Raw genomic sequence first — 21,845 nt, forward strand, 5'->3', positions numbered from 1 at the left:
GTACTTACAATAAGCCTGAAAGCCGAAGATAAGATGTAAGAATCACTCCTAGTACTTCCTCGGCAACACATATCCCCCAATACTAACAAAGAACTGCATAGCCTGACTCATAAATGCAGTAAGATCCTCCCCCAACCACTTAGGCAAGAGCCTTGTCCTGGGCTCCTCAAGCTCCCGGAGATACTTACCAGCAACCTAAGCACCCATTCATAACAGAATTAGCATCATACCAATTTATTGCACCATGAAAATATATATCTTACCAAAACACAATTCCCCTGCCTTTTTTCATCCAAAGCCACAACTGCAATTGCACCGGCAACTCCCTCTGGAGTATTTTTCTCAAGGCCTGCCTCATCCCACTTGTGCGCAAAGCCCGCGGTGATATGAGTCGGTGTTAAAAAGGGAGCCACAGTATTCACCCGGACACCATGCCCGCGCGCAACACCCTGACATGCTCGGAGGAGACCCAGGACACCGTGCTTCGACGCGATGTAGGCAGCTACACCGGTGCCGCCAAAATAACTGGACGTGGACCCAACTAGCAAGATCGACTTTGGTGGTTGGGGGGTTGTAGTGGTAGACGTGGAGGATCTCATGTAGTGCAATCCTAAGCGGAGAGCTGTTTTATAGACAGATCGGCGCGTTGTCAGTAAGTGAGCAAGATAAGATTGATGTTCACGACATTGAAGATTGAAGAAGATGGGAAACTTCACTGTTCAATGTTCCCTTAAGATTAACATCAATAACCCTCCCCGCTTCTAGACTCTCGAGGAGACGTCCATTCTCGTCCACTTTTTCCATGTCTAGGACAGACTCGGATTCCATGATACCCGCGTTAGCTATTACGATGTCCACCTTGCCGAAGATGGTGATTGCCTCTTCGAAGCATGCTGTAAGCTCTGCCCAGTTGATGATATTGGTAGATACGAATATTGCGCGGTTTGGGTATTTCATCTGCTTCTGAATAACTTCCTCGGAGCTGTCTCGCAGTTGGGGGAGATCGGCGAGGACGACATAGGCACCATGGGAGTTGAATAGGATTGCGGTTGCGGCCCCGATCCCCCGCGCTGCCCCAGTTACTAGGACTGTTTTACCAGCAGATTGGGAAAAGAGAGCTCGGTCGAGTTCGACGTCAGCCATTGTGGTTGATTGATACCGAGAAGATGCAAATGAAGAGGGAAGAAAGGAAGAGAGAAATGGATGCAATTCTGGTCATGAAGATCGACTGATTGCTGATGTCAATGTTGCGGGGTATTGATGGCAAAATTGACCATGCGAGTTTGCTATGACCGATGAAACCAATGAGATAGTGATGTCCATCATGTTTTGTACAATCCATGTGAAAATATGTATATACAAGTTACCGTGAACGGACCAAAAAGAAATATAGCAAATTAATCGTTCTTGTTCCGATCACTAGGTCTCGATCCATACTCGCTCAAATCCGTTCTTGATCCTGCTCGAGAGGTCATTCGAGATTCGGCCATCGACTCTTTTGTGCTGACAGCGTGGAAAGAGAAGTCCAATTCACCAACCAAGTCTTTGACAAGCCTAGAATACATGGCGAAATTAGCAAATCTGGCAACTTCTGATAACGGAGTCGATAGAAGAGCCCTACCGGAGTAATCTGTCCATATCACCGACAATGCAGCGGGTCGAGATCTGCAAAACTGCAAATGTCGCAAATCCCGGTTCGGCCATGTGCCGGAGGCTCAAGATATCACCGTCAAGAGCCTGCAGGCGCTTGGTGAAGCTGTATGGACGAGGTGCTTTGAGATACGGCGGCAGAGGTTGTCGATTCGTAATGCTAGCAGAAAGAAGGCAAAGCAAAGACGTGACCTCATGTGTCGTCACTTTGGCAGTATTGATCAACCGTCGAAAATCGATCATCCAGTTAGTGGAAGACTCATCTTCATCGTCGTTAAGATACATGAGGGTATCTGACGCGTAGCCTAGCAAACTGAGATAGTTCACAATGCTACAAGGTACGCACTGTCAGTACCAGGAAGAGAGAAGGAAGGAGATAACATACTTTTCTACACAGATGATGATCGAATCATACTTCTTCTTCGGGAACCTACCGCCAATTGGAACCTCCCACCGAAGGAACCCAGAGTATGTCCGTAAGCCAGCTAGCATAAGCATCTGCTTTGAGAAGACTTTGTGTCGCGATTTTTCAAGTTTGCGACCTGCAGAGGTCCTTTTGAGTAGGTACTGGCCTTCGTCGCCTCGTATGCGACCGGAGATCGTCTCGTGGATGATCGAGTAGTAGTTTGCCAGAAGATACAACGATGCACCTAGACTTTGACGCAGGACTGAGTGCTCAGAGATTGGATATGGGAAAAATGTCCAGATAAATGCAACAGCAATACCACCCGCCACAACAGCCAGCCGATACGGCGCCAAGAGGTAAATGGGGTAGTAGACCTGTCCGTTCGAGGTCGCGATTTGCTGGCCCACTCGGCGAACTTGAAGCTCATAACCGATGATCATGCTTGTAGTGACGAGACCGATGATTCCGACAGCTCGGAAGCGGAACATCTTGATGGGGATGTAGGAGGCAATGGAAACAAATATGAACTGGAAAACAATAATGCCCGGTGTCCTTTGGCCTGGAATATACCATATCAGAAAGCATGCCACCACTGCAATGAATGTACCAAATATTCGTAACACGAAACTGAAGATGCTTTGCCCTGACGTAGGAGACATGCTCATGTTGATCATGATCATGGCCCACACTAATCTTTGTGCAGTGAAGAAGACCTGAGTCTCATGAAGGAACCCGATTATCGCAACACTCATAGTGGCACAGGCGACACGAAAGCCGTAGGTTGACTCAAATGAGCGCAGGAACCAGGGGAACGCCCGAATCCTGTCCCCAATCTTCTCAAAGCGAGTGACTGGAGGTAGATGTTCGGGGTCCTTGCGAAGCTTGTATGCCTCGCCAAGTTGAAGGATGTTGTTTTGTGTATGAATGTCACCCATATTATCATCATCGGTATCCACCGCAGTCAAAAAGGACTTAGCCCACTTCCACAATCGCTTACTACCGGGAATGATGAGCCGAGTCTTCGACAGCTTCCCTTTGGCCTGAACATGATCGGCATAACGGACAAAGTTGAGTACGGTATGACCAGTGGAGTGGAGCAATTGCTCCATCTAAGGTTGTGTTAGCTTGAATAGACCTAGTGGCCGGGGTGTGAGAACTTACATAGAGGAATAGATACAGTTGTCTTCGGCTTCGCTCTGTTGCTGTAGCCGAAGTGTCCAAAATATCGCCGTTCAACATTTCGGAATTAGCTGGATGATCGAAAAAGTCGGGCGGGAGCGTGATGCCTTTCTCATCAGCCCACGTTTGCAAAGCGAGACGTTTTGCAATTCGAAATTCTCCAAGTTTCTTTTCATAATGCTCCACGAATGCCTTTTCTCCAGGCGCAGTGTTCTCTGCTGCGGCCTCCACATCATTTCTTCCATCTGGTGAATCGTCGCCTGAATGTTTTGCTGTGGCTTTTCGACTGGGGGGTTTCGCGAGCCTGAAAACATAGGACGTATGTAATAATGCCTCATCAATAGTTTGAATCATCATCGCGAATGGATCGTGTACCGCCCTCATGATATCATTCCACTCGCGGACAACACGCTGTCGGATATCCTCTGGAACCACAGGCTCATTCAAATCAATGGGTCGGTTCCACCTATTATAGTCTGACATTCGCTCAAAGATATCCACCACAAAGCCCAACCCCACCACCGGGATCATAACCTGGCGAAGATGACGAAAAATCGTCTGAATATCATCGGGTCCCAAAGTTCCTAATGCAACCTCCCGCTTCGCAAACGTGAGGTCACCATGGAGTTTGGCGTGGATATCTGTGATGTTCCGGACTGCAGCGCGAATAGCTTCTGCCTGGGAACTGTAAATCTTTCTTCCCTTCTTGCCGAACTTTTCACGGCCCTCATCATGGGTCTCTGTGCGGCCAAACATATCATCTTTCTCCAACGATTGATAATATTTAGCGTGAGCTTCCAAGGCTGACCGAAGTCCGCCAATGTAGGCTGCCATTTGTTTGAAGACGACCTGTCGTGATGTAATTGGCAAAATGAATAGCGAAGTCGCTGTTGAAACTGCGAGACCAGTAAAGAATGCTGCAACTAGCTTCTTCACCATGTTGAACGCAGCACCCATGTTTTGCATTTGGGGGGCGTACACCGAAGAGACATTCGCGAAGATTGCATAAATAATCACGGGGAATTGCAGCTGTGGGTATTTGGCACGGAAGGTATGAACCATCCAGATCTGAAAGAACAGCCACAAAGCACTGACAGCAGACGCGGAGGAATTATATTTCTCAGTAGGGTCAGTTGCAGTGTGTTCGCGCGCCCTGACACTGGAGAACATTGTCAACAGAGCGAAACATGCTGCTATGCCAACAGCCAAAATGTCGAAAATCATCATCTGGATAAATTTTGCGCGCGGCATAATGGCAAATCCCATAATAGAAACCACGGGCACGAGATAGCCCAGGGTCGTAAACTCGTGGGCAACAACTTTAGATTGGCAGCTGGACTAAGGGTCAGGCCGATTTTGATAGAACGGGAACTTTCAAAGTAACTCACATTGACAGAGCTATGGTAGGTGGAAGACCGCCCCTAAATTGACTGTTAGAGATATCCCAATGTGCTATACTGGAAGCTTGATCCCGAACTCACTTCATCATCAGGAGGACGGTGGGCCTGTCCAAGCCCAATTTCTGCCATCTGTTTTTGATGGAGCTGAAAAATGAGCTTTTCTTCTTGCTAGATTTTTCTTTCACATCATCCTGCGATGACGAAGACCCGAAGGATGAGCCCGACTGATTAGATCGAACATGCGCCATATTGACCGGTGTCACACAGGGATGCGCCTTGGCACCGCCACCAAAGATCAAGATCTTCAACGCTGTTTTAGCGGCATCGCTCACGTGACCATTAAATGATGCGAAGGCAAGAATGTGCGAGATTTTGAGAAATTGGAGAGAAATCAAAGAGCAAGGAAGTCGGGAAGTCGGGCTGAAGTCCCGATCGTGGACGTTTTCAGTAAGTACACCCCGCCTTCAAACGATTGGCTGTCACATGTGGGGGAAGAGACGCTTGGCATATAAAATTGCTGCCTGGCTGATCAGGCCAACAAATCGGCGTCCATAGTTTCTCTTGGCTTCTGACACAGGTTTGCTATATTTGTTGACCGGTCAAGCATTTTACGCCTGGGACTAGGTTTTAGTCTTACTGGAATTCTGTGAGTTCGAATCCTCCATCTCATAGTCTCTTGATCATTGATGACATCACTTCGAGCTCTGGATCTTGATCAGCGAGAAGCGTAAGCCGTAGACAATCAGATATATATGTTAGGTGCATGGTGGAAGTCAGGAGGTTAAACTGAAATATCCAAGGATTATAAAGCTAACCTTGAAAGACAACTATAAGATCGACCAAACAGCTTCATCTGACGACAGACAATCCCATGGTCATGATATGGCTGGTATAGTATGTATCAAAAGTCAAGTCCTTCTTTTCTCATATAACAGGGCTTGCAAGGCTGGATACTATTGTTTTGTGGGCTGGGGTGATCCCTAGCTCCACGAGTGATTAATCAATCGTTCCATCGAAGACGTTTACACATTGTCACAACCTCAGCAGTATGTTCATCGCGGACCTATCCGCCATTTGGGAATTCACCTCCACCCCTTGACCTCCATCACTTACCTAGTTGTTTTTCTTTGATAAATGATGCTGAATGGTAAAGCTACATGTAGACACCGAGACACTTACAGCAAAACTATGTAGGATTGTATCCCAGCTTTAGGTCTCAGTAGAAGTCTAGAGCAACTGAAATCAAACCCGGGGCGTAAGCCCCTTTTGATTAGATTCAAGGTTGTCCCATGAAGAGGTGGCTAATATACGCCGATATGCTTCCATTTGGGATAATGTTGCGTTTTCCGACCTTCCGACTTTTCGTACATGGTAAACCCTATAGTGTCCAAATGTCTGCACTCAATTATGCCTTGGGAGTCAAGGTGTTTTCCACATATGATAACCAGGAAGTGTGGGTATAGGTAAGTCAACGACGATGTCCCAGCATGAGTGATGATCTGTTTTTATGATTTAATGGCACAGATGGCTAGAGCCAACATTTCTATCAAAACAATCCATTCGCTCCGGTCATTTTAGATACTCCGATTTATTTATTTGTTCTCGAATTTGATACTCCACGGCCTTGCGATGGGCCTGCATATTGACGTCCGTCAAATACACGAAGTCTTGCCGAAAAAATGATATAAAGATCGAACCCGAGACATTGTTTCAAACTTATTTTCCAAGTTCACCAGGAAGGAAAGAGATAGAGGTCTCCACAATGAAGCTCAGCGCAATATGCAAGTGCAAGACCATTGCCACGATGGCATTTCTCTGTATGGGTTTAGCTCTTGGGGCTCCCATGGATCCCGATGCCATTAAGACATCTCATGATCTCCAGAAGTAAGTGGACAGACACAATCCTGGCTATCCATTTCATCCCTTGTCTAGTTTCCACATTCATGACAGAGGGCAATGCTGAACCTGCGCCCAAAACCAGCCTCGGCCAATTGAACAACACACACAGCCCAGCGGCAGGCCAGGCTTTTGGTGGTGATTTAACATGGTATAACACCGGGATGGGAGCGTGTGGCTGGTTTAATAATGGGGGAGACCACATTTGCGCCGTGTCTCATATTGTCTTTGACCGCGCGAATGTAGACGGAAACCCCAACCACAATCCACTTTGTGGTCGGCTAATCCACATCCAACGGGGCGACAGGGGCATAGATGTTACTCTCGTAGATAGATGTGAGGGATGTGGGGAGTTTGACATGGATGTCAGCCGTGGTGTTTTTGAGCAACTCGGTAACCTTGATGAGGGACGGGTTCACACTGATTGGTGGTGGATATAGGCAGAGCCATTGTTTGTTACTCCTCCATTAGCCGGTTATCAACAGTGAGGCGAGTCTTGGGGGCTGGAAGCGTAGAGATAGGATAGGAAAAGGATAGATTTCGGACAGTTATTTCATGTCAGAATCTAGCAGTTTGATTCATTCAGTATTCTGGCCACGAGGGATCCACTTGTTCTCTCCATGATCGGAGTCCCCCGCGAATGTCACCAATGAATCTCTTCCCATGTTGATCTAGTCCTAGTTCTTTCATTTTCTTGACAACAATCTGCGAGTCATTTCCTAGGCGGCAGACGACGTAAATTGGGTTGGTAGAGTCAGGCGAGGCAACCTCGGATGGCAACCAAGAAGGTACTTGTGTAGCTTGTTGTCCACTATCGTCCCCCTGTAACCCCGCAGAAGACCCTGCGGAAAGGATGTTTGAGATAGGAATATTGATGCTATTATCCAAACTGCATATTCCAAACTGAGCTTCGTCTCGGACGTCGATGATCGTGTGGGGCTGTGACGAAACGGATGTGACGGCGTGTCTTTGGTTGTATTCCCGAGCAGAGATACGTTCCTCGGGACCAAGGAGGGAAGGCAGGCTTGTGGATCCACAAAAGAACACGTAGTCCGTTGACCCTGATTTGATTGTATCCAGTGTGACAGTTGCCTCAGCCGAGCACACAGCACAATTGGCTCGGCGCGAACGAAGACGGATTGTGCGGACCAGGGGGGATGAGTAGGCAGAGAAGATATGAAGAGACGGGGGATCCCGTGGACGAGCTGTGGTCGCATCTGAGCTTCCATCAATCTCGGGTGCAGTAATGACTTTTATCGCCTCCAGGGCCTGCAGGACGCCCATCGTCCCGACAACCGGGCCCAAAATTCCCCCGTCTGCACAGCTGACCACGCTATCAGCCGGTGGAGGCTTGGGAAATACACAACGATAACACGGCCCTCCAGTCTTGTCGCCTGGTGCTCGCGGTGGGTTGTTCAACACCATCAGTTGGCCCTCAGTGCGCAGGGCGGACGCAGAGACCAATGGCTTTCCAAGAAGTACTGCCGTGTCCGAGATCAGATAACGGGTGGCCGGGTTATCGGTGCAATCGAGAATAATATCATAGTTCTGGAATACTGTGGACGCATCCTCGGGTGTGAGGTGTGTGCGGTGGGCAATGTACGTGGGATGCGGATTCAGTCTGGTGAATGGCACAAGAAATCGTCAGCGCAAATCAATAGTCCTACCCAGTTGCACTCACTCTCGCAAAGACTCAATTGCACTATCCACCTTGTACTTTCCCACGTTCTTTGTTCGGTGTAGCACTTGGCGATGGAGATTCGACACCTCTACCGTATCCCCATCGACGAGCCCAATAGTGCCAACGCCAGCACCAGCGAGATACTGCGCAGCTGGACACCCCAGTCCTCCAGCTCCAACGAGCAGAACCCTGAACGACCGGAGTTTTAGTTGACCTATGGATTCAGAAAATTGCGATCAGTCCCACTGCTTTATGGCGCTATTTCCGAACTTCCGCCAGATGAGGTTGTGACGTACCTTTCAGACCGATTTGTGAAACAATAATTTGTCGCCCATATCGCTTATACTCCTCTGGAATCAATGGCCATCGTCTTCCATCGCTGCTCTGGTCCTCGAGCTGGCTTTCTACCGTCGTGGCGGGCTCCGATCGCGCCGCTTGTTCGGCGTTCGCAAGGTCGCGTTTCAACCCAGCAAGCTGTATTTCTGTAGCGGTAATCTGGGCGCGCAAAGAAGCGCATGTTTCGTCGAGAGATGCCATCTTGATTGTTGGCGTCAACGCGTGGAAAAATAAATTGACGCGTTGGGGAAATCTCAAAAGTTCCCCGCGGTACGGAATACTTTTTGTGGGGCTCTGCGATGAGGCACCTTGTGTACGGAGTACAGTCCGGGTCTACGAGCTTACATTTCAATTTCAACGTCGAAATCTCTTCCAAATACTCACATGGACTATTTATCTTTCTCTATGTATATTCAACATTCTTGGACTCACATCCACCTCAATATGATCCTCTGATCCAGTTCACTCCTTGTACTCAGTGGTGTTCGGAGTCTTCTCAGTCTCCGTGGTGTCTACACGCTCTTCATGCATAACGTGAGTCTTTTGTAAGGTGTGCTCCACATCAGCGCGTCGTTGCTGCTCATCAACGGCACCGAAGATAAGATCCATTTCCTCCAGAGTCCGGCCCTTGGTCTCTTTGAAGAATATAATGACGAAGATACACATGGCAGAGCAGAAGATACCAAACATCAGGAAAGTCCTCCAGCCAATCTTGTTGATAGCACGAGGGGTGATTTCGGTTATGACGAAGTTGAACAGCCATTGCGTCGCGGCACCGAAACCGACACCGTAGGCGCGAAGACGAGTTGGGAAGATCTGTTGGGGGAAAATGTTAGCGACTGGGGTAAGTGAAAATATATGTCAGATTAGATAACTCACCTCACCAAGGTACACCCAAGGAACCGGTCCCCACGATGCTGAGTATCCGATGACATATAGATAAATCATTGCAACCATGGCGATAGAGGCTGATGAGACAGATTCGGCGTCTTGAACTGGGGGATTGGTCGCCAACACTGCGCCAATGATGAACATCATGCTGGCCATCCAAGCGGCACCTCCAATCAAACTCTTCTTTCGGCCCCAGCGATCGATACCGACGATCAGGAAGACGGCCGTTGAAACAACCTTGACTGTGCCGTAGATCCCAGTGGCAAATAACGAGGTGTCTGTCTTGCTCAATCCGACCTAATATGATCGAGAAAGTCAGGATCTCATTACTTCAAACACGGAGGAAGATGCTATGTTATAGAGACATTGAGTACTCACGCTGGCAAAGATCTGAGGGGCATAGTATCCGATGCTGTTTGTCCCGGAGAACTGCTGCCAGAACATCAAGAGGAATGCCAGGAAGAAGCGGTATCGGTTACTTGGCTTCAGACACTCTCTCCAAGTGAGGCCCTCGGTAGCCTGTGCTTCCTCGTGGATAGCAGCCGAGATCTCAGCAAATTCGAGTTGAACAGACTCGCTGCTTTCAGACTCATTGCGAATGTAAGCAAGCGACTTGAGTGCATCGTCCCGGCGGCCCTTAGAAAGCAACCAGCGAGGAGACTCTTTGAGGAAGAGTAGCCCGACAAGCATTAGACCACCCGGAACAAGCTGGATGCCAACCGGGATACGCCATTGGCTTGTACCCTCGGGAACATGAAGCGCAACACCATAGTTCAGCCAATAGGCGAAGGTGCTACCAATCACCAGGAACTCCTGGAAGAGACCAGCAATGCGGCCGCGAGTTGCTGGAGGGCAGTTCTCACTGACAAATACGGGTGTAATACTGGACATACCACCGACACCAAAACCGGCGATGACACGCCCACCGTAGATCATGCCAATCTTATGGTGAGCTGCGACTTGAATCGCTGCGCCAACCAGGAAGATCACGGCAAAGATCATCAGGGAGTATCGTCGGCCGAACTTGTCGTTCATGTAAGCAGCAAAGATGGCTCCGAAGAAACATCCCGCTGTGAGTAGTGAGACCACGTTGGAGGAAATGTGAGCGTTCTTCTCATCGCTGAATCCGGAGGAGTCAACGGGAAGGCCAAAGTCCTTTTTAAAACTCGAGAGGGCCAGGACTGAGCCCATGACACCCGTGTCATAGCCTAGGAAGGGCGTCTGTTAAGATCATTCTACTACCAGATTAAAGAATCCACTAACCAAAGAGCAGGGAGCCCAGATAGGCCACCGATGTCAGGATATAGACCCGATAGTTCTTAAAATTGACGAAACCCATTTCGAGTTCAATGAAGACTGGGCAATCTCCCCAGTCTGTGTATCAACAAATTCACACGAGGAGTCTGCCGGGGTGAGGAAGATAGAGAAGAAAGAAAAAGAGCCATTGAGGTCGGATGGTATCACCATTTATATTCAACCCAGAGACCAGAGTGTGCAATACCACGCGATGCTCGAAGCATCACAAGTAATGGAGTGGCTTTGTGACCTTGCCACATTGATACATAGACCTTTGGGGCTGTCGCGCTAGACACTCCGGGGCTGCGGGTGTGGAGACTGGGGTACACTTTGGGGAAATTAATGGCGGGGGAATACGGGGGTCGACTGGATGGGAATATCACCTGGGATTTTCCCCATCCATTTAGGAATGCCTAGGCCTTGGGTAGAGGGCTTGATGTCTTGCTCAGCATTGGCGTTGACACGGACGAAATGGCTTTTGGTCGATCGACGGTTATCAAATTGCGGCAATCGGTGATTGGAAGAATCATATTCACGTCTTTCCCTTCTCCACAAGATCGGCTTTCTGGTGCTCATAGGACCTGGGCCTCGCTGTATCTAATGTTGACTAATATCGTCTTCTATATGTGTTGTGCATATTTACCAATGTCTCGATCATTGAACAGTCGTGATCATATTTCTTCCAAGACTATATCCTCAAATGCCGTCGGGGACTGTCTTCAGTTGCCGCGGACAGGGTACTTTGTACTCCTAACATTTTATAGCTGCCGAACCCCGGTCAGAGAAGCTAATTGTTGTGTATCCAAGCCACATCCGATAGCCATTGGTTGGAAAGTGATTGGGTTAATAATGCTTTTCTTCCAAGGTCGGTGTGGAAGTAGGCATTGGAGTTTGCCGAGGCACATTGCCGAGATTCGATGGCAAATTTTCAACTGTACAACGACGGTGGACTTGGTTCACAGACACCATGGTGTTCCAGCAATTAAGACTGCCACTAAGACATCAGAAATGGGAAGTTCTTTCCAAAGTCCTGATAGCCTCGCTATAAAATCCCTGTTACTGGAGCTAATAGACGGAAAGTGTATATATCCAATTGGTAGCAATGATATTATAGCCCCCAGAATTTTTTTTGGGAGTTCAAACGGACACCAATCATTATCGGAGCCCGCCCATCAAGATGGGGGAAGAAAAGCAGAATGAAAACGGGCGAAATAGCAATAGTGAAAGTCACAGGTGAAACCAAAGATTCCAAACTAACCCGAGAATGTCTGTTGAAGATGCTCACATAGAAGGCACTCATAACACGTTGAAGTGTGAGTGGCATTCAGGGCTGGTAATCAGTACACTGGTGGTAGTTCAGTCGTTTCGTACACATCCCCATTCCGGTAATCATGGACATCCAGAAGCACCCGAATCACGAAATTCGTGTTGGCCGGGTCAGAAAAAATCCCATGGAGTACCTTCCACTGGGATCGGAAGGCGTCTACCTGATAACAACAACTATCAGTCTCCACTCGATATGACAACATCATCTCATACAAGTTCAATCCATAACCTCCACAAGACATCATATGTCGAATGATGTCCCGGAATGATGCACCCGTTCTGCATAGTCGAGGGTCTTGTGTCATCGTCTGCTCCGCTGGAGGAAGCAATTTCCCGGCATGTGCAATTCCTGTGAGAACACGACACAGATTCATGTTCCCAAGTGTGTTTCGGTTCCTGTCCCAGGTGACCTTCACCTGAATCGGGGCAAGGGCATTGGTAATTTCCTCTGGAAATACAGAGGAGCATTGCTGAGCTAATCTAACATGGTTGGGCCTGGGTATCGTTCTTGTCGGCATGCTGCTGTCGTATATGGCAGCCTTGTTTGTTGATGAGACGAAGAATCCCAGTACCTTCTCCCATGACTTCATGTAGGGGATCCATGATATATATCTCAAGATTGTCCAGCATCGATCAAATCTTTCATTTGGATCGTTTCTCCAAGACGTCAGGCGAGGACGAGGATGTGACACATTGTCCAGCGAGATATCGAGCTCTAGCATCGCGCTTAGTTCACCGCGATATCTTCTTGTGCGGTGGTAATTATGCAGATCGCTAGACATAATGTACTCCTCTATGTCCTTGGACATTTGGACTAGATGCCATGCCATGATGTGTGTCATTCTCAAAGAGGTGTGTTCTTCTGACTCCCGGGGGCGTTGGGGCCAAATCTCGTATGGGTCTTCGATACAGGATAATTCTTTGCCATCCTGGATGAGATGACTTATCTCAACTTTCAGTGACGCTGTCTGCTTATGCGGTGCCTAAATCCAGGTCTTGATGACAGGCCAGGATAATGCAAAATGCCTGAGGTCGTGTTTGTGCTGAAGTCCAAGATATACAGCAAGCTCTGCCTCATCACGGGAGTCACGTAAGAACTTCCTGAAATTGCCAAGGTTATCGAGTGTGCGATCTGTATGACTTTCTGCACTATTCTCGGTGAACCATGGTGCCTTTATTCCCAAGGTTAGTTTTTGTCAAATGGGGAGAATATCTCTGTTTTCCTACCGGACGATGAGGCTCCAAGGGGACCTGTGGATATTGAGATGAAGAGCCCTGGGGCGATGTGTGGCCAAGATCTAGGGGATCATCCCATTCCTGCTTCTTGGGATGAGTACGCAGTATTGTGACAGCAGCAGCCCGTCGTACCTTGATTGAATTGACCCTCGATGACTGCCTCTGAGGGATCTTCCTATCCGTTGACTATAGAACCTTGAGTTAGTGGCACTGTCCCGAAAATATGTAGAGTTGAATTTTTCAACCTTTCTAGACGTTAGGTCTTGAGAGGGTGACTCGGGCCGTTTTCTCTTGCCCTTGTCGTCGGTTGGACGAACACCAGACGAGGTATCTGCTTCTGAACTCATAATTTCACTCTGAGAGGTCCGATGCTATGAGAAAACTGGATGGCAATTTGCTGTGGACATAAAAAAAATCAATGATTTATACGGAATATCTCAGGGGAGGCGACAGAAGAATAGGCCGACATGATGAGAGTATGGTTTTGTACAAGGGGCAGGTACACAGGAACCAGATATAACCACGGTCTGTTCTCGCATAATCTCACGTAGTGACATTACTTAAGTGGTCGGTTTGCATTTGTGTTTTAATTCAATCCATTCATCTGTTTCAAACAACCAGGCTGTAAAATATATTCCCTTAATCTCAGGAGTGGTGCATACAGGCTAACTCTAGCCCTAGCTTCCTCCTCATCAATACATAGGAGAAACCGGAACTTTTAGAACGCTTGATATCGACTCGAATTGGAATATGATTCGAGTCAGCCATCTATTCCGGTTCAACAGATTGGTCGAAGTAAAACACAGGGCACAAAAGGTTGGTGATATTTCAAATGGGTTCCATTCGGAAATAATCACAAGATCGAGGTTTCGAACAGGAGTTGAGAGCCATATTTGTTCATATTATCCCAACGTGATTCCCATGGTTTGAGGGTGAGACAGGCGATGGCACATGGTATTGCACAAAGTAACGCAACGTGTGTGGACCAGTCAAATACAGTATTTGGAGTGCTAATAGAATATCCAGAGCGCAGCATCACTGCAAGCACATTGTTGAATGACCACAAAAACAAATCGATAGGAAAGTTAACCATCGATAGAAGCGATGGCCAATATATCGGAGAGCAGACGTAAGAGGGCTGAGCATCAAAAGTGACATGTCATGACATTGCCGAAAAGCTCTTGATTCTGACTCGCGCACTTGAAAGATATACACCGCGGAAAGAATCACAGCTCAGCCAGGATTGAAGACACATAACGGAGATCGTTTTAGAGGGATCCAAAGTTTTGTATTATTGATTACTATCGATCTTGAACTTGAGGTAGATCATGTTCTTCGTACTTGGACCTCAATCATGCTCTTCCAAGTGAGCTTCCAACAGGCAATCATTACTAACTTTCACCACGCAGACACGAACACACAACACCACTCACTATGAGCAGCCCCAACCCCCAGTCAAATTCCAAGACACTGTTAGGTTATAGCGAGGTCGCTCGTGCCTAACTTCGAACTGATTGGTGGATTTGTGGCGAGGGAGCAGAGTACATGATCAACTAATCACGCGTTGTCTCAAACGACTCCTTGTCGGCTTTCCGTTTCAACATTCGTCGGTATGCAAAAAGAGCCATGATTCCGACCACGACCAGAAAGACGATGCAGAAGACAAGGACAACCCCACGATTTCTATTTGCCCAGTTGCCCTTTTTACCACTTCTTTCGACGATTGAATATAGGGACAGGGATGCAGGGCTGTTAGGATGGATTGTTTTGACTGGTGCCATGTTGTTGGAAAGGCCTTCGGTCAAAAGTTGGATTCTGTTTCACAGATCAGCCACCGGTCAGACGATAGACCCATCAGATGCCTCATACGCGGAGATGAACACAAACAATCCGCGATTGAAAGGGATATGCTCACTGAATACTGCGGTTTTGGAGCTATATGAACAGATGAGTCGACTATACACAGCAAATATCAACAAACGTTCAATGTTGTTGTCTTATCACACTGTATCAGCGGCGCAATGCTTGTCACTGTTCACAAGGAAGAACTCTGGACGAATCCAACGAGAGCAAGGGACGTCACGATAACGCGGGGAAAGACACCTACTGTCACACAAATGACAACACTGTTGATAGATATGAACTCGGAGCTCAACGAGACCAAGACCGGCAGATTTTGATGGAAGCCCAGAAATCACTCTAGCAGACGGTGGTGATCTCGTCGAAAGAATTCTGAGACAAGCGATCAAGTTCGCCAACATGGGTTTCGTTCATCAGGCGAACCTCCGGCACGCGACGGACAAAGACAATTGCCAATAAATGATGCGGACTGCTCTCGTACCTTGCATTGTTCCTGGCTGACTTCGAAGCCGACACAGGTTCGCCCTTTGATTGGGTTCCTGGTGATCCTTTACCGTGGCTATTGCATCTGAAAAACTAAAGATACCAGATGGCAACCTCCGTGGAGCTCCGATACAAACAGCGAGGCTTTCTCGAGAAGATGGATCTATGCTGAGCTACAGGCCGATGTATTTTGACGACTTGCTATTTACACAGTTTGCGCATGCATGATGTTTGGGTTCAAGTGTGTTGGAATAACTGCATGTGGAAAAATGACAGCTTACCACAGACGAGAAATTCTGGACACCCGTTCCGGTACATGTGCGTCACTCATCAATCATTCACAAATGTCTGCACTCGGGTCGTTGGGTGCCTGTTGACAATCCTATCCGGCGCAACGGGGGCTTTTTGGGCACCGGGGGGTACATTAGCTGTCATGTTTATCCACAGGAGTAGCCTCGCAGCAGACCTCGACAATCCTGACACTTGAGAGTCGTGATAGAATATATTACCTGGGCATAAATTTGTACGCATCATACCGTTGAAACTGTGGTTTGACGTCATGCCCGATAGGATGAAATAGGCGACTTAGTGACAATTTTCTTTGAAATGGCTACTTTTGGTCTTCGATTTGCCGCCAACATACTTGAGGGAAACGACATGCAATGAGATGTTCCTGTTGATTCACAAATCCACGGTCAATCTACTCTTTTGCCTGAGGCAGGAAGTCTTAGCCCTGACCTAAGAGGAAAAAGATCGTATCCTTTCGAGGATAACCAACAGTAACCGATTTCGATTCTGGTATACACCTATAAAGAACCCTGCAATGTCGTATCGTTGTGCTGATTATCTTGTTCTATCCCAAATTGGTCTCCCGAAATGACTCTAATGATGGGTATGCTGATCGCCTACTGGCTGTTACTTGAGCGGATTTGATTTTCCATTCCGACAAGAGGCCTAGGCACGGAGTTAGTAAGTGGAAGTTAAACCTAGACCGCTCTGCTTCCAATGTTACTCCTTCATCAAGCATTCTTGTCGCGCAACCTTCGGCACTTTCTTCTCTATCTCTACTGAATGATACCTAAATCCGCGAAAGCCAGCGAAAGACAACAATGAAGTCCTTATATGCTTCCTCACAGACATTACTATCCATTTACTTTTCTCTTCCTCCACTGAAGATCCGATGGTTTACGTTTTAAAATTTTTCCACGGCCCATTACCTCGTATTCGGCCCGCAGGGCACCAATCACCGTTCTCGACAGTTAGGCTTCCTGCAAGCCGAGACTTGAACGTGCAGTATTCGTGGCATAGGGACTGAAATAGCTCAATTATTTGGGATTAGACTATTTTGACAGGGATAGTACGAGTGATGAGGACCGCTGCACCCCGTATTCTCCGAAATGGTCAGCCACCATGTGCCAGATGTTAACTTGCATGGTGTCTTCACAGCATACAGACGCTGCAAGGAGATTGACAGCATAACTGAAGGTCAGCCGCGATTCTAGATTGTAACTGATGTTGGCTACTGCGTGAGAAAAGATTTTGATTATCCTACTCACGGCTAATTCATACTGGATTCATCTCCCTTCAAATGCACTAGAGAACGTGTTAATCTGTATCTGGATTAGCTCCTCAGTCTTCACCACTCTATTCCCCACACAGTATAGATCGACTACTGCAGGTATCGCAGGGACCAAAAACAGGGGTTTGACTGGCTCCACGCGTAGACCAGGACAGACCCCACCACAGACGAGGCTCATCTCAATACGAGGTTTATTCTATCTGCATTCGACGAGTGATGAGGGTGCCTGCGTATTATGTATATTACTGACATGTCCCCCTCTCACATTACTGACAGCGGAAAGTCTAATCCCAGCGTTCATTTACCATCCTCCTCGGATTCACATTTCAAAAGACATCGCCATGATGTTACCATTATGTGCACTTTTTCTAATTCCTCTGGCAAACGCATGGACCTTCCGCACTACCAACGCAACTGGTGCTACTGAAATTGCCCGCGGCAAAGAGGAACAGCAATGCTCAAATGCCACCATCGGGAAAGGAAAGCTTTTCACCTGGGATCCTGAGGGATCTGATCTATGCGTCTCTATATACCGCGACATCGGCTGTGATTCACGGGCGGGATACTCATGCGGAATCTGGAGGAAGAATGCTAGCGAACAGTTTTTGGCTTTCGATGTCCTGGTCGAGAGCGATATAGATGCCAAGCACAAAACATCTACGTTTGCTTTGACGGCGACAACTACAACAGCAACAACATCCAAATCCACATCCACATCCACATCTTCATCTTCATCTTCATCTCTGCACGCGGCTTCCGCATCCACAACCCCCACGGGCTCTAGCACAGCATCCGGTCTGAATGCCAGCAGCGGGTCCTCTGACCCGTCACTCTCAGGGGGTGCTATTGCAGGCATTGTGGTCGGTGTTGTAGCAGCAGTTGCGATATTCGCCGCCTTTATTATCGTTTTCATGCGAAAGAAGAACAAGAAGAATGCCGCAGCTGTTAACCGGGACGGTGGTTACGGGCCCCATGAGGCGGATGCTACTGAATCCTCGATGGGGGAGACTACAGTTGCAGAGAAGGCAGGAAACTCAATTGCGGAGAAGGAAGCAGAATCTGTACGCCGATTTAGACCTGTGCCTGGATCGCAGGTTGTAGAATTGGTTGGTGATGAGGGAAGTGCCGAGCTGGGCAGCAGCCCAATAAGTGAAATGGATGGGACCAGCGCAAAACGTCCATTTAACGTGGTGTAGGATCTAGGAACGTGGTTGAATGGGTTGCTCTTTCTCAACTGAGGGTTCTAGCTGTGCTAGGGTGTAGCTGGGATAGTTTCCCTTTTTTCTTTTCAACAGCGAGCGAGTTTTCATGGTCGTCTTTATTCGGGGGTCTCATTTTGATATACCAGGGCTTTATTTGGAATACTTGAGAGTAATATACGCGCTTATAATAATCAAATACATCTGATCAAACATCATTAGACCTCCGGTTGTTCTTCTTTGTTCGTTGGTCTCAGGCCTCTCCTATTTATGCCAGTGACATAAGCACTTCTCTCTCCCGAGGTCCTCGCTCCTCCCCAACAACAACCATGGGCCCTTGAGAATTGGCTGTTAAATAGGAGAACAATGTGTTCGCTTATGGCAGGAACCAGCAAGCAGTCCAAACGCAACCGATTAAAGATGGATAGAAACGGCTCCAGTGTAATGGTGGAAGGAGGTACAAAGAAGTTGTTCTCAGATGTATGTCATACGGCTGACTTTGAGATCGAAGATAACACTAATGAAATTTTGAAATCTCAACAGGCCTTTCTCTAAAAGATCGTCGATGTTACTGACATGGGTGCCAATTTCGTTGATCCTAGATGCAGAAGAAATCTCATTGCGTAACAATAGACAGCTTCTGATAGGTTCTTTTATATAGATAGATCCTGCTGATTCATGAAACCAACGCTTTCTATGTTCCGCTCCAAGCTAGTTCTTTCATTCTCCTTTGTCGATGTACTATCTACGCCAGAGAAGAATATATGATATAAATGTCTTACGGAAGCAAAATCGATCATTCTCGCCTACCATATCATTTCCTCCATTGGTATTCCTCTCCACTACCTACCAGATTAAATACAATATCCCCCCACCCGGCAAGAGTCCTATATTCAATGTAGGTGTGAAGGACTTCTGGATCGCATTACAGTCTAATAAAGCAGAATCGCCCTTATTGCAATTGTAATTGTGAGAGCGGTTCCTGTGACCGAATATCATGGGTAGGACAGGGCAGATGGTAAAGAGCAGGGTGGGCATGCAGCAGCATTGCATAATCTGTTTGACCTCGTTCAACCTTCTAATTTGACCCATTAGGGCATATAATCGCGGAATAGGGGCCCCCTTTTCAGCGTTGGAGCTACTGATGAAAAATTCTTACAAAGTATATCCAACAGCTCAGTGGTCTGCATCTCGAATAAGAAGATTGGAATTTTCACACAACGGTCCCAGTTTAGAGATCAACTGGCTCGCTTATCTTTTTGTCTCCAATAAAAGTACATAATAACGGCTGAGCCCCCACTCCAACACGTCGGCATACGTTGTTAGCGTGGCCGGGAAGATGATAGGCGGACCGTTATCCCCCAGACTATCACGAAAGCAGTATGGAGCTGCTGTCAAAGGAGCGCCCTAACAAACCCACCGGGCGATGTCAATGAGCCCAATGAGCATCTGGGTCAACTAGCTGTACACACCTATTGGCCATGGCATAATGCTGCCTCCCCCTCTACCGCTCGCTGTAAACATGGCGGAGACAGAGGGACACCGTGGTTGAATTTTCTTCTTGGTCTCCCGTCGCCATCTCTGCATACACGCGCAGTCCTAGTCACAGCTGTACTCCTTTGTCTCGTATCTGCAACTTCAGCAGGATGCCCAGCTTTGCGACCTATATACTAGGCGTGCTTGGAACAGTTGTGATTGCCCACCTGGTCCTCTCAATCCTCAAGCGTCCCTCGCTGCCCCTGCCCCCCAGGACCAAAGCCCGCGCCTTTAATTGGAAATATCCACCAGCTGCCAAAGAGCCTCCAGTGGCATGAGTTCTACCGTTGGAGTAAGAAGTATGGCCCTGTCATGCACCTCAGCATGGGTGGACAGCCCCTCATCATACTTTCCACTTACCAAGCCGCACAAGATCTACTCAACCGTCGCGGCTCACGATACTCAGACCGCCCGCGCATGGTTATGGCTGGCGAGCTGGTCACTAGGGGCATGCACATGCTTCTCCGACCATACAACGACCAGTACAAACTACACCAGAAGATGGAGGCCCCGCTCCTAACCTTGCGCGCTGCGAGTAAGTACCGCCCCCTACAAGATCTTGAGTCGCAGCAACTGCTATGGGATGTACTCAGCGAGTGGGACAAGTTCGGCGAGAAAGGCGTTGACTTCCACCACCACTTCGAGCGCGCAATGGCCAGCACTATCTACTGTTTGAATTATGGCTACCGGCTACAAACGGGACAGGAGAAGGAGCTGATAGACGCGAAGCGTGTTGAGGCCGAGTTTTCGCGTACCGGAAAGGTAGGCGCGTACATTGTTGACTCGTTTCCGTCGCTCAATTACCTGCCCAAGTTCCTGGCACCATGGAAGAAAGAAGGAGAAGAGCTATTTGAGCTCGAGCGACAGCTGCATGTTGGGAATTTGAAGAAAGGACTGAGTGACCGGAAGTGGAATTTTTCAAAGCATATGAAGGCCTCGCCGGAGGCTGCGCGAATGTCGGAGATTGAGCTTGCGTTTGATGTGGGGGTCCTTGCAGATGCTGCTTTGGATACTTCGACTGTTGCACTGGACTGGTTTATTGTTGCTTGGATTACCTCGGGCTCGCGTGGCTGGGTGAAGAAGGCGCAGCAGCTGCTAGACGAGGTTGTTGGTAAGGATCGCCTACCAAGATTTGAAGACCGACCCAGGCTGGCCTATATCGACGCTATTGGTGAGCTTAGCCTTTTAAATCTCAAATTTTGGGTAATAACTGACACAATATCACACAGCGAGCGAGACCCTCCGCTGGCGCCCTGTCTCCGCCCAGGGCGTGCCACATTTCACCAAAGTTGAGGACGAGTACATGGGTTACCATATCCCCGCCAACTCAATTGTCCTTCCAAACGGATTTGCCATCAACCACGATGAGGCCGTCTTCGGGGAGGACGTCGACAAGTTCATCCCGGAGCGGTGGCTCGCCGAAGAATCCGACACGGAGCACATCGATGTCTGCGGCTTCAACACATCCGCCCTCAAGGATCTCCCAAGCCCAGGATTTGGATTTGGGCGCAGAGCCTGTACCGGCCGTCTCATCGCGCGCAACCAGCTTTTCATCCAGATGGCGCGCATGCTGTGGTCGTTTGATGTCGAGGCTGGCGTTGTGGATGAGGCCACAGGCGCCAGACACAAGGTGCATGATATGGACTATACGGAGGGATTTATCACTCCGCCTCGGCCATTTCGATCCGTGATGCGCCCGAGGGGGCAGTGGGTTCGTGATGTGATCCTGAAGGCCGGTACCACACATAATCTGGATCACTCGGCCATTTTGGAGGCGGCAAAGATTGAAAGGTAGGGGATAGAATAAAGAAGTCTCATTTTTTATTGTTTCATTCGGTTGCATATGTTTATAGCACGGATTTGAATAATAGGCCGACGGTTCTCCCTGGAC

The 21,845-nt window shown here is 48.2% G+C and overlaps 9 protein-coding genes across 9 annotated transcripts; 3 read left to right on the forward strand and 6 right to left on the reverse strand.

Annotated features, from left to right (window-relative positions):
* Window positions 1–48: 48 nt before the first annotated feature.
* Window positions 49–1,143, reverse strand: N7500_000317 (uncharacterized protein; the record flags this gene model as incomplete). Its single annotated transcript, XM_056671463.1, has 3 exons — window positions 49–195; window positions 264–622; window positions 717–1,143. The coding sequence occupies 3 exons, from the start codon at window positions 1,141–1,143 to the stop codon at window positions 49–51; spliced, it is 933 nt and encodes a 310-aa protein (XP_056537036.1).
* A 254-nt stretch (window positions 1,144–1,397) lies between these two features.
* On the reverse strand, window positions 1,398–4,883 carry N7500_000318 (uncharacterized protein; the record flags this gene model as incomplete). The annotated part of the gene is made up of 6 exons (XM_056671464.1): window positions 1,398–1,554; window positions 1,622–1,981; window positions 2,036–3,165; window positions 3,218–4,568; window positions 4,624–4,656; window positions 4,717–4,883. The coding sequence occupies 6 exons, from the start codon at window positions 4,881–4,883 to the stop codon at window positions 1,398–1,400; spliced, it is 3,198 nt and encodes a 1,065-aa protein (XP_056537037.1).
* A 1,531-nt stretch (window positions 4,884–6,414) lies between these two features.
* N7500_000319 (RlpA-like double-psi beta-barrel domain-containing protein) lies at window positions 6,415–6,971 on the forward strand (the record flags this gene model as incomplete). Its single annotated transcript, XM_056671465.1, has 2 exons — window positions 6,415–6,452; window positions 6,521–6,971. 2 exons carry the CDS (start codon window positions 6,415–6,417, stop codon window positions 6,969–6,971), a joined length of 489 nt encoding a protein of 162 aa, XP_056537038.1.
* A 142-nt stretch (window positions 6,972–7,113) lies between these two features.
* Window positions 7,114–8,749, reverse strand: N7500_000320 (HesA/MoeB/ThiF family protein; the record flags this gene model as incomplete). Its single annotated transcript, XM_056671466.1, has 3 exons — window positions 7,114–8,152; window positions 8,213–8,426; window positions 8,509–8,749. 3 exons carry the CDS (start codon window positions 8,747–8,749, stop codon window positions 7,114–7,116), a joined length of 1,494 nt encoding a protein of 497 aa, XP_056537039.1.
* A 261-nt stretch (window positions 8,750–9,010) lies between these two features.
* N7500_000321 (sugar porter family MFS transporter) lies at window positions 9,011–10,778 on the reverse strand (the record flags this gene model as incomplete). The annotated part of the gene is made up of 4 exons (XM_056671467.1): window positions 9,011–9,364; window positions 9,428–9,736; window positions 9,818–10,647; window positions 10,703–10,778. The coding sequence occupies 4 exons, from the start codon at window positions 10,776–10,778 to the stop codon at window positions 9,011–9,013; spliced, it is 1,569 nt and encodes a 522-aa protein (XP_056537040.1).
* A 1,294-nt stretch (window positions 10,779–12,072) lies between these two features.
* Window positions 12,073–13,644, reverse strand: N7500_000322 (uncharacterized protein; the record flags this gene model as incomplete). The annotated part of the gene is made up of 4 exons (XM_056671468.1): window positions 12,073–13,044; window positions 13,066–13,233; window positions 13,430–13,483; window positions 13,543–13,644. 4 exons carry the CDS (start codon window positions 13,642–13,644, stop codon window positions 12,073–12,075), a joined length of 1,296 nt encoding a protein of 431 aa, XP_056537041.1.
* Window positions 13,645–14,850: 1,206 nt separating this feature from the next.
* Window positions 14,851–15,078, reverse strand: N7500_000323 (uncharacterized protein; the record flags this gene model as incomplete). The annotated part of the gene is made up of 1 exon (XM_056671469.1): window positions 14,851–15,078. One exon carries the CDS (start codon window positions 15,076–15,078, stop codon window positions 14,851–14,853), a length of 228 nt encoding a protein of 75 aa, XP_056537042.1.
* A 2,485-nt stretch (window positions 15,079–17,563) lies between these two features.
* N7500_000324 (uncharacterized protein) lies at window positions 17,564–18,415 on the forward strand (the record flags this gene model as incomplete). The annotated part of the gene is made up of 1 exon (XM_056671470.1): window positions 17,564–18,415. One exon carries the CDS (start codon window positions 17,564–17,566, stop codon window positions 18,413–18,415), a length of 852 nt encoding a protein of 283 aa, XP_056537043.1.
* A 1,649-nt stretch (window positions 18,416–20,064) lies between these two features.
* Window positions 20,065–21,749, forward strand: N7500_000325 (cytochrome P450; the record flags this gene model as incomplete). Its single annotated transcript, XM_056671471.1, has 3 exons — window positions 20,065–20,109; window positions 20,225–21,125; window positions 21,184–21,749. 3 exons carry the CDS (start codon window positions 20,065–20,067, stop codon window positions 21,747–21,749), a joined length of 1,512 nt encoding a protein of 503 aa, XP_056537044.1.
* Window positions 21,750–21,845: the final 96 nt, after the last annotated feature.

Source organism: Penicillium coprophilum (genome assembly GCF_028826855.1).
Source record: "Penicillium coprophilum strain IBT 35676 chromosome Unknown utg000001l_segment0_segment0, whole genome shotgun sequence".
Classification (NCBI taxonomy): Eukaryota; Fungi; Ascomycota; class Eurotiomycetes; order Eurotiales; family Aspergillaceae; genus Penicillium; species Penicillium coprophilum.